Source organism: Varanus komodoensis, unplaced genomic scaffold, assembly GCF_004798865.1.
Source record: "Varanus komodoensis strain SLA01 unplaced genomic scaffold, ASM479886v1 scaffold4, whole genome shotgun sequence".
NCBI classification, from domain to species: Eukaryota; Metazoa; Chordata; class Lepidosauria; order Squamata; family Varanidae; genus Varanus; species Varanus komodoensis.
Window position 1 is genome coordinate 53,179,225 of NW_025335941.1, and position 14,716 is coordinate 53,193,940.

General features: G+C 45.0%; 1 protein-coding gene across 1 annotated transcript in view; it reads right to left on the reverse strand.

Moving 5' to 3' along the window:
• Positions 1–3,861: 3,861 nt before the first annotated feature.
• The window catches only part of CEP126 (centrosomal protein 126), a 39,811-nt gene continuing 28,956 nt past the window's right edge, over positions 3,862–14,716 (reverse strand). Inside the window, exons 10-12 of the mRNA XM_044441818.1 lie at positions 7,176–7,385; positions 6,047–6,111; positions 3,862–4,195 (exon numbers count right to left, since the gene is read on the reverse strand). Of these exons, the coding sequence (XP_044297753.1) occupies positions 4,100–4,195; positions 6,047–6,111; positions 7,176–7,385 (371 nt within the window). The 3' untranslated portion in view covers positions 3,862–4,099. The remainder of the gene's footprint in view (positions 4,196–6,046; positions 6,112–7,175; positions 7,386–14,716) is intronic.

Genomic DNA, 14,716 nt, shown 5'->3' on the forward strand with positions numbered 1-14,716 from the left:
GAACTCAAAGTGGTTTACATCATTCTCCTCCTCCTCCACTTCTCAATCTATCCTCACAACAACAGCCCCGGAGATAGGTTGGGCTGAGAGTCTGTGACTGACCCAAAGTCACCCAGTTGGTCCCAAGGCTGAGTGGGGACTGCAACTCAGATCTCCTGAGTCCACAGCCACACTTTTAATAAGTGCACAACAGAGCTCTTAAGACCTCTTCCGAATTTGTTTGTAAAAGGTCTAAATCTAGTCCCAGATTTCCTTAGTCGCTAAATGTTTCACCATGTTGGGGGTTTGGTTGTGGGTCTGAAAGGCTGTGGATTTTGTCAATCAGCTGCTCCCTCCTGATCCACCTAAACACCTCCAATAGACCTCTTCCTTCTACACCACCTTGGGAAGGAGGTTGCCACAGAAGTTCTTGCAGTGGACAAGAGCAGCTGAACAGTCCGTAAAGTCGGATGAAAGTGGAGAGTCAATGTGGTGCACTGGTTAAGAGCCCAGGTCTGGACTCTCAGATCTGGGTTGCATTCCCCCCTCAACTATGGGCCCAACTGGGCAACTTGGGGTCAGTCACAGACTCTCGGCCCAACCTACTTCAAAGGGTTGTTGTGGGGATAAAATTGAGTGGTGGTGGAGGAAGAGGAGAATGATGTGAGATGCTTTGAATTTTTTTTTTAAAAAGGGGGAAGGCAGAATATAAAATTAATTGATTGACGTAGTAGGCTACGTCAATTGGAAGTAGGCTAAACATGAGTCAACAATGTGATGTAGCCGCCAAAAGGGCAAATGCTATTTTGAGATGCATTAACCGAAATATTACTTTCAAATCACAAGTAGTAGTAGTTCCTCTATACTCCTCACTAGTCAGACCTCACCTGGAATATTGTGTCTACTTCTGGGCACCAACATTTAAAAGGATGTAGGTAAATTAGAAAGGATCCTGAGGAGGGCAACGAAGTCCTGGGTTTGGAAACACTGCCCTATGAGGAGAGACAGAGAATTGGGCATGTTCAGCCTTGAGAAGACTGAGGGGGGACATGAAATCCCTCTATAAGTACTTCAAATGCTGTCACAAAGAGGAAGGTCAAGATCTCTTCTTGCTGATGCCAGAGTGTAGGACATGGAATAATCAATTCAAGTTGCAACAACCCAGATTCAGGCTGGACATCAGGAAAAGCTTCCTCCCTGTCAAAGCAATACAACAGTGGAACAGACTGCCTAGAGAGGTGGTGGGTTCTCCCACACTAGAGACATTCAAAAAGAAACTGGACAGCCATCTGAGTGGGATGGTATAACATGGTGTCTTTCAACAGCAGGGGGTTGGACTCAATGGCCTTCATAGCCCCTTCCAACTCTTCTATTCTATGATTCTAAATAGCCTAATTAAATTTGGTAGACTTTCATCTGAGTACCAGCATTGGATAACTTTGTCTTGGTAGGACAACACTTAAGAATAAATTGATCAGGATAGGGTATTAGTTTTTTCTCTGGAGGTGCTGGCTTTGATGGCCCACATGATCCACCCATCCTGCTCATCATTGTGGATTTAGACATCATCAGGTTGTCACAGGAAGCAGCTCCAGGTATTTTGGTAACACAGGAATCAGCTGTAATAATGGCACATGCACAGAAAAGTGTTTTAGCACTATGGCCAAAAGAAATAATTTAGGAGAGTAAATGTTAAGAGAACCTTGAAGATATGGATCAGCTGCAAGAGACCCACCCACTCAGGCTACTGCAACAGCTGCCAGGTTAGCCAATGTGTAAGGAAGACAATGAAGGTGTCTTCACTTGCCCAACTGGCTGTTCTAGATTTTTAGGAAAGGGCAAAGATGTAGTGAGTGCAAGTGAATTCACACCTGTTACCAAAAAGGTGACTTACACATAGTCACAATGCTCAAATGGGATTCCAGGGAATGACCCCCATCACAAGCAAGATTTTTCTACTTGCTGTTTACCATCTAGGCCAGAGGGTGTTGCCATCCTGTTCCTGGTTCCATTCTCCTCTGCAAGTCTTTCAAAGGGCTGCTACCAGCTAGGTAGCATTCTTTTTTCCTTGCAGGTGACTGAATTAATTGTGATATTTTGGATACTGAAGTTCTCCTAGTAGGCATCTTTGTTAACATGATGCTGTTTTTAATAATCATGGGAGACATGTACAATCCATGGCCTACAAGTGATCCATCAAGGGTGTCTTTCCCTCCATTCTAACCCCACACACAACAGAACCGGTCTCTTGCCAGTCTACCAATCAGCCAAGTCATCTGAGAAACAAGGTGTGCAAGAATGACTCTCCTGACTTGGAAATCCAGTTCTGCTGGGAAACAAGCTATCATCATCATCTGTTTCATTTCTATACTGCCCCATAGCTGAAGCTCTCTGGGCAGGGTGAGGAGTCATCTCCATGTCCTTGCTTCCCAGCAGAATCAGGAAGGGAGGCGGCACAATCTGAGTGTGTAGAAGGAGGGAGGGGAAATTGAAACCTGCCCATCCCTACACTTTGATAGGGGAGAAGAGTGTGTGTGCATAAAGGGAAGAGTGAGTGTATGCGTGCATGCATGTCAGCATATGTGACCCACAACCCATTGTGAGCCAAAACCTGTACACCCTTTTTTTAAAAAAAAAATTTATAAAATGAAAATAGAAAATACTTTTTATATTTCACAAATTTAAATAAAAAACCAGTGAAAGCTAAATATTACAGAAATGCCTACCCAAATCTATCATAAAAATAATAACTAAGTTGTATAACAGAGAAGTGCAAAACCTAATAAAGGATTAAGTCATTTTTTAAAATGATAGTGTGATGCACAAGTTAAATCACAATGACTGAGCTACCAGAAAAAAAACTTGTACCAAATTATATGTAAATCACGTTGTGGCTCACCTGAACTCATCGTACCTGTCAAATAGGCACCTACTGAACCTCCATCACCAGCCATTCCACCTGGCTGCCTCAGAGACAGAAAGCCCCCCTACTTTTGCTTGGCTGGAACCCACTGCTGCTTGGCTCTTCCCCTCCAAGAATTGTCTATATTAGTAAATATTCAACCTAATAAATGAGGGGAACTCAAGAGGAAGTCCTGCGTAAGTTGAAAGTGTACATAAATGGGTTGTGAGGTCCACTGACTATGACAGAGGACACAATGAGCACCAGCAGACATTTGACTGAAGATGGGAGGAATTTAAAAAATTACCAGTAAAATATACATTGGGTAGTTATCAATGGATGTGTATGGCAACTAGATAATACTTGAAACAAGGTAAGTTCTTGAATAGTTTATCATTGCAGAAACTTAAAGCTATCCTTGGGTTATTAATTAATATTGTTGTTTCTCTTGAGACATGACACAGGAAACGGCCTTCTGGAAAACCTATGGCTATTATGATCTTAGTATATATTTCTGCAGTTAGAAATGGGAGCATCAAAGCTAAGATGAAAAATGAATGATTAAACTGGTGGTGTAGTGGTTAAGAACATGGGACTGGGACTCAGAGGATCTGGGTTCGAATCCCCGTTCCGCCATGGAGCCAACTGGGTGGCTTTGGGCCAGTCACAGACTCTCAGCCCAACCTACCTCACAGGGTGGTTGTTGTGGGGATAAGATGGAGGAGGAGAATGATGTAAGCTGCCTTGAGCCCTTTGTAGGAAAAAGGCAGGATACAAATTGAAAAAAAAAAAAAAAGATTTGAACATAACTGATGATCATTTTCTACAACATAGCTTTTACAAATGTAGTAGAAATTTATTAGTAGTTCATGAAAGCCATAAAGTTAGGAGATGAATTCATACATAATTTTAATCAGTAGCAAAATAACTTCTTTTACTTTTAATTAAAATTTACAGTAAATTTACAAACATCACCACTTATTCAAAAGTGAGGTATTTCCATTCTTAAAAAAATACAATACATTTTACAATAAAGTGCATATATTATTTTTGCCCTAAATGTAAACTAGGGAACAAGCAGTCAATACTTGTGTTATTTTTGTTTATTTTAAGGTTTTTAATAGCATTTAAGGCATGTTGCAAATAATTATGTTACAAATATAGCAGCTGATAATATATTAAAATAAATCCAAGTTCAACAGCCTTCATTAGGCCAAGTCAGTATTTTCTGTGCCCTAGGGGATGAGTAGCATCTGTTATGCTCTTGTACCTCTGTGCTGGAGGCATGATGTCCATGTATGAGGGAGCTGCAACCTGGAAGAATAAATAACACGATGAAGAAATGCATTCATCACAACACACCACAAAATATTTTGTCAATAATACATTACCTTCTTTTATAAGCCAAGTACAGCAATGAATTTGTTTCCAGGACAGAACTAATTATGTATTTACACAATGAAATGAAACTGAAATTTGCCAATGCTCACCAATGGCACACACACACTTCAGAATGGTCAATTTCACTAATTTATTTTTCATACTTAGGCACCTTAATTCTTGCCACTGTGTAACATGACTCTAGGCTTAAAAGTCAAACTTATTATGCTTAAGGTGACTCCAGGCTTAAGATTAAGGTCATACAATCATGCGTATACGAGGACATGCAGGACACACTTTCCTTCCTCTTCCTGAGTAGAATATCTGTGTTGCAATCCAGAACAGTGTTCAGGTTGCAGGCAAAAGGGGCAATGGGAGGAGAGGGGGAAAATGGGTGAGGAGAGTAGTTGTTGGGAGCTGGGTTTCCCTCTCAATTCCTTTCAAACAACAGTCTTTTGCTGATCTCATTATTTCCAATATGCAGCTAGCAAACTCCAGAAGAGTCTCTGTGCATGAACAGAGTGATTCATTAAACCCAAACTAGAAATTATTTCCGAGAACCCTTCTTTTCAGTAAACTTGGGCTTCACCCCTCTGGAAAAGGGCTAGCCTCCTAGGTTTACACAAGCTCTTTAACTGGGTTTCTCCTGATGCCTGGCCTCCTCCTACTCCTCTTCCATGTATCCTCCCTGTACTTCCAAACCCTGTCAGTTGTCAAGGTCTGCCTCAACACCTGAGGATGAAGGCCATGAGATAACCTCACCTTCCTCTGTTCACACTCAACTCCCAGCCTTCACAGTCTTCATCTAAGGAGTTGGTGCCATCCTGGCCCTAAAGTTCACTATGCAGCTTTGAGAAGCACTTCAAGAATAACTGCCTCTTTCATTCCCAATAGTAGCCAAGGGTAACTTTTTTAGAGTCCAATTGAGACTATTTAGGTATTTGTAATTGGTGTTTTACATGTCAAATACTCTATGTATTTGTTTACATTTGTAGCCAACTTCATCACGAACGCTTGGTGCAATCAACAAGTCAGTAATGCTAAGGTTCCCACTATCCCTGTTTAACTCCAAGCCCCAAAGATAGCTTAGACAGATAGAACTTATGATTCAGAAAGTAGGCAGCACATGCTCCACTAATGGCCTTATTTTGCAGCCCCTAGTGCCACACCACCAGCAAAATTTACTGACACAGTAAAAAGCCCCACAACAGTTGGATATCAAAATTTGGTGGTATGGTGACAGCAGCAACAAGGGAATTACTTTGCTTTAAAACAAGGTATATGGTGAGTGTGTACTTCGTTTTCAAGAAAAATCGTGTTTCTGAAAGCGTGCAAGTTTTGCTGCCATGCTGCTGAAATTTGGCAGCAGTATCAACACTGCAGTGGCAAATTCAGTGGTGACAAGGAGATGTGTGGTCTCTTGTGCATCCTTGGAGTAGATGAATTGGACCTTAGGCCCATCAAAGCTGACTTCCTTGGTGTAACTACTTGCTTGCAATTGCTGCTTCAAATCACATTTGAAATCTCACTGGAAAGGGATGTGGGGAATTTTGAAGTATACTTTAGCTCACTATAATTTGCCCCAAGTGCCCAGTTGCTATAAAGTATTATAGGATGGATCGAAGTAAAATCTATTCCAACATTCTGGGTCTAACAGTAGCAAGTCAAATGTCTTTGGAAGTTTGCAAATAAAGTCTTGACTTTTGAATGATTACCTTTCTTGACTCTTTATCAGATACAAATCATATGCACACACAACTTGGAAGAGCAAATGTTTATGCTTACCAAAGGGGAGATAGTTTGTAAAACACTTGCAGATGATGGGGTTTGGTTGATGGTTTCACGAACATCTAAAATGGTATAAAATAAGAGTTTATATGGTGGAAGGGAAACGTGATGTACAATCACTAAGTGCATAGTCTCATAAACCTCTGAACTGGGAGGCTCACACTTATCCAGCACAGAGTGGAAGGACTGCCTGATGCAATTTTTGCTTGCCTGCTCGTCATGCTCTATATTTGTGTAATACAAAACAGCCATTTCTAGCAATACCATGTCAGAGGTGAAAGGAAAGAGTCTGGACTGTATCCTGTATCTGTAGCCTTCATCCTATATCCTCACCACCACAGTCTCCTCCCATATCCATCCACTTTACTCCTCCCCAGAGTTCCTTTTGTGCCCTCAGAGATCAACTGTCATGGTTCTATCCATGTTGGCTATGAAGGGCAGAACTCTGAATCCCACCTTTGAGGTTGGAGCATCGTCTTTGAACTTTGAAGCTGTGAATCTGAACTACTCTATGTCATCTCAGATTATGTGCAGGGGCATGGGATCATTCTGGCATCCAAAGCTAGTGTACTCCCTTTGTCTACAGAGGCTGAAACTGCAATAAAGAAGTGCTTACGTATCAAAATATGCTTTATATAGGACACTAGCATGTGTGTCATGGCTGTAAACATTGTACTGGAAAAAATGAATGTAGCTGGTCACATTCCCACATTCTGTACCATAAACCAAAGAAAACAGTCAGGAACAGTCATTCCACTGTTCATAGCTTGGAAACTAACAAAACAAATGTTATATCCGAAACACTTAAGCCCATTGGCCTAGAGACTGTTCATAACAAGCTTTTTATCTGACTGGATAGAATAAAATTAAAACTGAAAAATGTCAACACATTATGAACAGTTGGATTTAATTTTACACAAGCAAAACGCCTTGCCAAATTTCACATCAAGTATGAGTTTTGGGCTTGAACTACTGCAAGGTATTATTTGTTGAAAGGTGGGAGGCAAGACAGTGCGAAGTTTAAAAAAAAGATTATTCTGTCTGAATTATTTGTTTACACTTAGGTGGCTTGACAAACTGATTATTACACTGGTGCAGGTCACAGCATGACCAACCGTACACTTACTCTGCAGCCTTTGATTAATGCGGTCAAGTGACTGAAGAACTTTGTGCTCTTCGAATGACAGGGAAGTCATTCCTTGCCGTGGGGGTCTGTTCAGCACAACAGTCTGTTTGTGCAGTTGGGCCGTGTCCAAACCAGTCAAGATTTCACTTTCAGTAGCTGACATGTTCACTAAGTTTTCAGCTAACAGAAACTGTGTAGTGCTATCTGAAACTAATAACAGGAATGGATTAGCTATTAGGTTCAATGTAGTTTCATAGCCTTCATTTATAGCTCTTGGCCCTGCTAACAACATTTCTTCATGTTATCTCCTGAATCCTATTTATTTACATGGTACCATCATCATGACCGCCCATAAAACAAGCTAACTACAATCCTGGAATCATAAGGGTGGTTTTTTGAGGAGGAGAAAACTGGATACACAGAAAAAATAGAAATGAAATACTTTTCCTATTTTTCTATTAATATTATTAATAAGAAGTGAATTATGCACACTGTATTGTTCATTTTGATACTATGAAGCTGATCTACCTTAATAGTGTTTTTGTAAGAAACAGAAATGCCACCAGAGTAGTACTAGCATGCCTGAGTGTGTGTACTTCAAATGCAGCTTTAATCCTTGCAGAATTCCATGATGTACTACTCATTTTTAAAATAATGAACTAGATATGAAGGATAGAAAAAACTTTGTTACCCTTGTTCTGTGTAAATCCAAAAAGTGCCCTTGATCTTGTGACAACGCTTGTTCTCTCTTACTGTCCCCAACTAGTGTAATATTTTTCTCCTACCATTTGTCTGGTTTCTTACCTTGGCTTATTAAAATGCCCTGTTAAAAACTTGACTCATTATTCTGACCTTCTCCAGCTGATCTGGAAGATTAGAAAGCTAACGGTTTTTGGCGGGAAAAAACTCCGCTCCCTCCCCCCACAGTATAAATAGAGCGGAGCATCTGCCATTTTACTAAGTCTCGAAGACCGACATTCGCCCCCTAATAGAGAATGACAGTACCACAGCAAGCTACATCAGTACCGTAACATTAGTATGGAACCGATATAAAAGAAGTCCACTCACCGACACCATGCGGGGCTGGTGGGTGGGTGGTGTGAATGCACAGATGGCCACTCAAAGAACATCAGTTACAGGTAAGCAACCTGCTTTTCTTCGTTGTGGTCTCTGTGCATCACACATACAGGTGATTAGCAAGCTTACCAGACTCGGAGGAGGGAGGTGTCATCATTGAAGAATGGCAGAAAGCACCGCTCTGCCAAAGGAACAGTCCTGTCTGGCGCGCACATCAAGCCAATAATGCTTGGCAAAAGTACACGGAGCAGCCCAGGTTGCGGCTCTGCAAATATCTTGAAGTGGAACACCTGCCATAAAAGCCAACGAAGTCGCTACTGCTCGTGTAGAATGGCCCCTCGGAAGTGTAGGTAAGTCCATCCGAGCCAACTGGTAGGCCAACACAATGGTCTGCACAATCCATTTAGATAATCGCTGAGATGAGACTGGAGAACCTTTGTCATTATCAGCATATTTAACGAAAAGTCTGTTAGAATTCCGAAAGGATTCTGTATGAGATCTGTAAAAAGCAAGGCAGCGCCGAACATCAAGTGTATGGAGAGAGCGCTCAATCGGAGTCAATGGAGATGGAAAGAATGCAGGCAATGTGATATCCTGATTCAAATGAAATGATGTAGCCACCTTAGGAAGAAATGTTGAGTCCATTCAAAGAACCACGTTTTCTTTGTGGAAGTTCAAAAATGGTGGGTCTATGCGTAGAGTGCAAAGCTCACTGGCCCTTCTGGCTGAAGTAACCGCAACAAGGAAGGCAGTTTTCCATGATACAAGACGTAGATCCACCGTCACCAGAGGTTCAAAGGGTGGCTTTGTTAGCGCTTGGAGTACAACAGAAAGACTCCAAGTCGGCATGACCGGGCGAATTGATGGGTGTAGATTCTGAAAATGACGAATCAGAGGTTGAGAAAAAAACCGATGAGCCTTGTATGGTACCACGGAAATGTGAGATAGCAGCCGTGTAAACCTTTATGGACGAAGGCTTAAGTCCCAAACGGTGAAGTTCGAACAGTTTGAATGGTAAAACGTTCTCAATGGATGCTGATTCAGGAGAAAAGGAATGACGGTCGGCAAAGGAGGAAAATCTTTTCCATTTTGCTGAGTAAGACCGGCGTGTAGTAGTGCAGATTCGAGAATCGCTCTATCAGGATGTAAAAATGTCGAATCCGAGATGGGTACTGTTGATCCCGAAGGAGGAGTCGGTCGCGTATGCAATTGAGGAGAGGGTCCAGTGAATCGAGACAGTAACGGAACCGATAGAGAGACCGAATCTAGCGAATGCTCCACGCTGTCAGTTTGACCAAGGCTAGGTCTGGGTGTTGGATTGTTCCATTGCACTGAGTCAATAGGTGAGGGACCGGTGGAAGTCGATGGAAAACACCTTTGGATTGAAGGAGGAGAGCAGTGAACCAGGGTTGCCTCAGCCACCATGGGGCTATTAAAATCCCTGTAGCATTGTCCTGGACAATCTTCGATACCACCTTCATCAGAAGGGGAATTGGAGGAAACGCGTAGAAAAACAGGTTGCTCCAATCGATCATGAGGGCATTTCCCCTCGAGTTCTGTCTGATACCCGCTCTGGAGCAAAACAGTTTACATACCCTGTTTGTTCGGGTAGTGAACAAGTCTCTGTCCGGGTATCCCCACAACTGGAATAGTTCAGTGCAAATTGTCCGGCCCAACTCCCACTCATGGGTCGTTGACATCTGCCTGCTCAGTGTATCCGCTTCTACGTTGTTGGTCCCTGCAAGGTGCACCGCCAGTAGCATTATGTTCCGTGGGATGCACCAATCCCAGATCTGCATTGACAATCGGGCCAAGAGGGGCGGAGACCTGGTTCTGCCTTGCTTGTTGATGTAGAAGACAGCAGCCATGTTGTTGGACGCAATCTGCACAACTTGGCTGTGTATAACAGTTTCGAAGGATTTGAGAGCGTTGAAAATCGCCAGAAGTTCGAGGAAATTGATGTGTCTCCCCACTTCCTGTCGGTTCCAAGCTCCTTGGACCCGAAGTCCTGCACATGCCGCACCCCATCCGATGAGGGACGCATTGGTGTACCATGTCACAGTTGGATGGGGCTGATGGAACAGAACGCCTGTAGACAGCTTGCGTGTAAAAGTCCACCATATCAGGGAGTGAAGGACCGAGGATGGGATCCGAAGAAGCCTGGTTTATAGGTCCCATTGCGGGTGAAATGATCTGTTGAAGAACAATTGAAGCAGCCGAAGTCTGAGTCTTGCGTAAGGCACAATGGCCACTGAGGCTGCCATGTGCCCCAGTAGTCTTTGTATGGTGACGGCCTGCACTGTCCTTAGTCGTCAGATCCGATGGATGTGGGCACACAGCGTGGCTCCGCGGGATGGAGGAAGAAACGCTCTTTGTAGAATAGAGTTGATACGTGCCCTGATGAAATCGATGACCTGTGTCGGGATAAGTGATGATTTCTTAAGATTAATGCATAGTCGAAGGTATCAAGCAAAGTACAAGTTGCACGGACAGCCGCAAGGAGATTGGCCTTAGTCTGTGACACAATGAGCCAGTCATCTAGGTAGGGGTAGACTTGTATACCCTGAAGCCGTAGGTGGGCGCATACTGGAGCCATGCATTTTGTATAGACTCTCGGTGCCGTAGCTAGACCGAACGGGAGCACACTGAATTCGAAAATATCGGATCCAACAGTAAATCGCAGGAAGCGTCTATGGGAAGGATGGATAGAGATATGAAACCAAGCATCCTTCAAGTCCAATGAGGTGAACCAATCCCCTTTTTTCAGCAACAGAAGGATATTCTGTAAGGTGGTCATCCGGAACTACTTTGGTTTAATGTATCTGTTGACATTCCTGAGATCCAGGATAGGTCGAAGACCACCGTCCTGTTTGGGGACCGTAAAATATCGGGAATAGAATCCGTGAAGCTCATCAGTGCAGGAAAGTTGTTGAATCGCACCTTTACAAAGAAGTTGGTAGACCTCATTGCACAGAACCGAAGATGGTGGCATAAATCGGATAGGGCTCGATGGTGGAACAATGTTGAATTCTATTCTATATCCGAGCTGAATGATGGACAACACCCACCTATCAGATGTAACGGTCTCCCAAATGGGGAGTCGGTTTTGAAGCCAGTTCCCGAAAGGGAGAGGGGAAGGTGGGGAATGGAAAGATGGATTGGTTCGCCAGGACTGTCAACGAGGGCGTTTCTCGGAGTTGAAGTGCCAGTGGCCCTGAGAGAAGCGCTGTTGAGGCTGTTGCCTTCTACGCTGCTGCCTCTGCTGGTAATGTTGGCAGGGTTGGTACTGTTGGCGTCCATAAGGCCTGGACCATGACCACTTATGTTCAGTTTGTGGGAGCTCCATGCGACGCGCTGTCATGCGGGATTCGTGGATGGCTTTGAGTTTTTGATCGGTCTTCGAGTGGAAAAGACCAGTGCCATCAAATGGCATCTCCTCTATCCTCTGCTTCATCTCTTCAGGAAAATTACAATTCCTGAGCCACGCATGCCATCGTAAGGAGATAGCACTGACCATGGCCCAAGAGTCAGTGTCCACGTGATGTCTTGCTGTGGACAACTGCTGTATGGCCACTTGCATCGCCTCTTTTATAAAGACCCTGGCTAGATCTGCCTGTTGGTCCGGAAGGGAGGAGGCAACGTTATCCAGCTTCTGCATTATGAAGTACTGGTAACGTGCCAGAGTCACTTCATAATTCGATATGCGCATGCCGAGTCCTGCAACCGCATAGACCTGATGTGCAATCATATCAACCTTCCTCCCTTCTTTAACTCGGGGTGTTGTATGGCCCCGAGCCTCCCTGCCCTGGGACGACTCGACCACCACAGAGTTGGGCTTCGGGTGGGGCTGCAAGAATGGAATATCTTCCTCTCTGACCCGGTAAATAGACTCGTACCAATGAGATGTTGCTTGCGGTTGTGCCGATTGGTCCCAGGGCTGGACCACTGCCTGGTGGAGCATGGTAATTAGAGGCAAGGCAATGGTTGCGGACTGTTCTCCCCGGACAATATCATAAAATTGGTGCTGGGGCCGGGGCGATGGTAGGCCTCTATTTCCAGCGACTGAACCAGACGAGAGACGAGTTCCGAGAAGGAAACATGAGGCTTGTCTGGGGATCCAGGGTCTTGGGAGGTGATGGCCACATCCGGGGACGTGGAGTCTACTTCTGACTCGTCCGAGTCCTGGTGGTAGCGGTAGTGTTCGCTAGACGAGGAGGTCTCAGGAGAAGGCGGAGGTCTTTGTTCCGCATGGCTGGACATGGACGGCACCTCTCTCGGGATCGACGGTGAACGACGGTCCCGAGGGTAATAGGCATAGGGTGGACAGCCACTCCAGCTGGGAAAACCGCCATAACCCGGCGTAGGCCAGTCATCCCCCTGGCGTTCCAATGAGTAGCTCCTATGCCTAGGCGGCGACTGTGCTCTCTCAGGTGGCCCAGCAGTAGGCATCGGAGTCGGAGAACGCTGTCCTGGTGGGGAATCTCTAATTTCTCTGTCGGAAATGGATGCCTGAAGCGGTGGCTTCGGTGGGGGAGACATGCTCTCAGGCCGAAGCACAGGCCTGGGGGATCCCGGCGGAGTCACCTGCATCGCCATTTGCAGGGCCGGTCCCAAGTGAGTCGGTACCGTAGCGGTGGTCGGTACAGAGAACCCCGACGAACCCGAGCCCCGGTGCTTGGAGCAGTCGAGTTTCTTGCCCTTATGGGCCGCCTTAGCCACCTTGCCTTTCCTCGGCTTCTAATGCATGGAGGATTTGTCCGGTTCCGAGTGCTTACGCTTCTCCTTTTGCTTAGTTGGAGGAGAAGGTAGCTGTTGCACTTCCGTCGAAGCAGCGCCTTCATCTGAAGGACACTGCAGTGGCGCGGCCAATGCAGAGGTGGGGCACTTAGAGGGCGCGGCTAAAGCAGAGGCGGAGCGCTGCGGTGGTACAGCTGAGGAAGGGGTAGGCCTTGGGACCAACTGGTCTGATTGGAGCAAGGCCTGATCCCAAAGCAGCTTACGGAGACGATTCTCCCTATTTTTCCTGGCCTGTTTAGTAAAGGCCAGGCAATGCCCGCACTTGTCGGTCCTATGCCCCTCGCCAAGGCAGAGGAGGCGTAAGTCGTGCGGGTCGGCGGGAGACAATTTGGAACCGCACTCACTGCACTTGCGGAATGCCGCCGCTGTGCCACTGCGAAAAAGAAGAAAGAGATGATAGTACAGAGGGTAAGAATAATATTTTTGTTTTTTTGTTTTAGATAGAAGAAAGAATTACGACGAGGAAGAGGAAAAAGAACTGGGAATATAACGAGGAACGAGGTTAGTAGAAAAAGGTATAACCGTAAGGAGCACAAGGCAAAAAATCTAGCAAGAGACGTTAACAGGCACGAGGCACAGCGAACGGCGGTCGCAGAGACAGTAAAATGGCGGACGCTCCGATCTATTTATACTGTGTGGGGAGGGAGCGGAGTTTTTTCCCGCCAAAAACCATTAGCTTTCTAATCTTCTGGCCTAGGCACTGCACGGGTGCAGCACCCATATGTGTGATGCACAGAGGCCACGACGAAGAAATGACACATACACCAAGCACTGGGCAAGTTCACACATCACACCAACCCATCCTGGCAACAAGTCAAAGTAGGTTGCTTGTTGTCCAGAAAGCCACAGGACAGCCAACAGACAAGCAGGATCACCATGGATTGTTTACCGCCCCTTCCCTGCCATCCTCTAAGTATCCCAGGGAATACCACTGTTGGACTGACATGTCTTCCCTCCCCTTCCCACCATGATCATGAGCCATTTTTGGATCACCATGGTTATTTTGCACATAACTCCTTCTGAGATTCTAGTCCAAGTACACCACCCCCACAACCACTGATTAGCTCAGTGCCTATTTTCAATTTTTGGTAGGGATGCACTTTAGAACTTTCCTAAGCACCAGGAGCTTTGGGGAAAAGTGCAAGCTGTACAGCAGCCTGTGGACTGCTAGGGAGAAAAAAGGTAGAAATGCAAAGAGTATACAATTCACAATACCCCCTTTCAGAAACAAATATCACTCACACCTTTGCATTCTCTTGGAAACTTTCATTTTGACGCATGTCAAGGAAAAGCAAAGGGGGGACATACCTTTAGGGCCTAGGCAAGGGTTGGTATCTGTTGAACAAACTTATTTTTGCACGCTGCACAAAAATTTAAAAAATGATCTGATGACTGTAAAGCCAGCTTTGCAATTTCAGAAAAAAAGGGTAGAGTGCAAGAGTTTTTTGCTGCTCTTGCCAAGCAAGTTGCTAGCCAATCCCTGGGACCTATGATAGGGTTGATTGTCCAGGTTTGAATAATGTGGTATCTCATCATGTGCTCAACAAGATCTAGAACAAGCTATGGGTTGTCCAGTTGGTTTGCTGCCTTCAAACAAGCCACAAGGCAGGAATTGCTCTAGGTTCACATGACACAAAAAACCATCATGAGCAGCCACCCAACACATC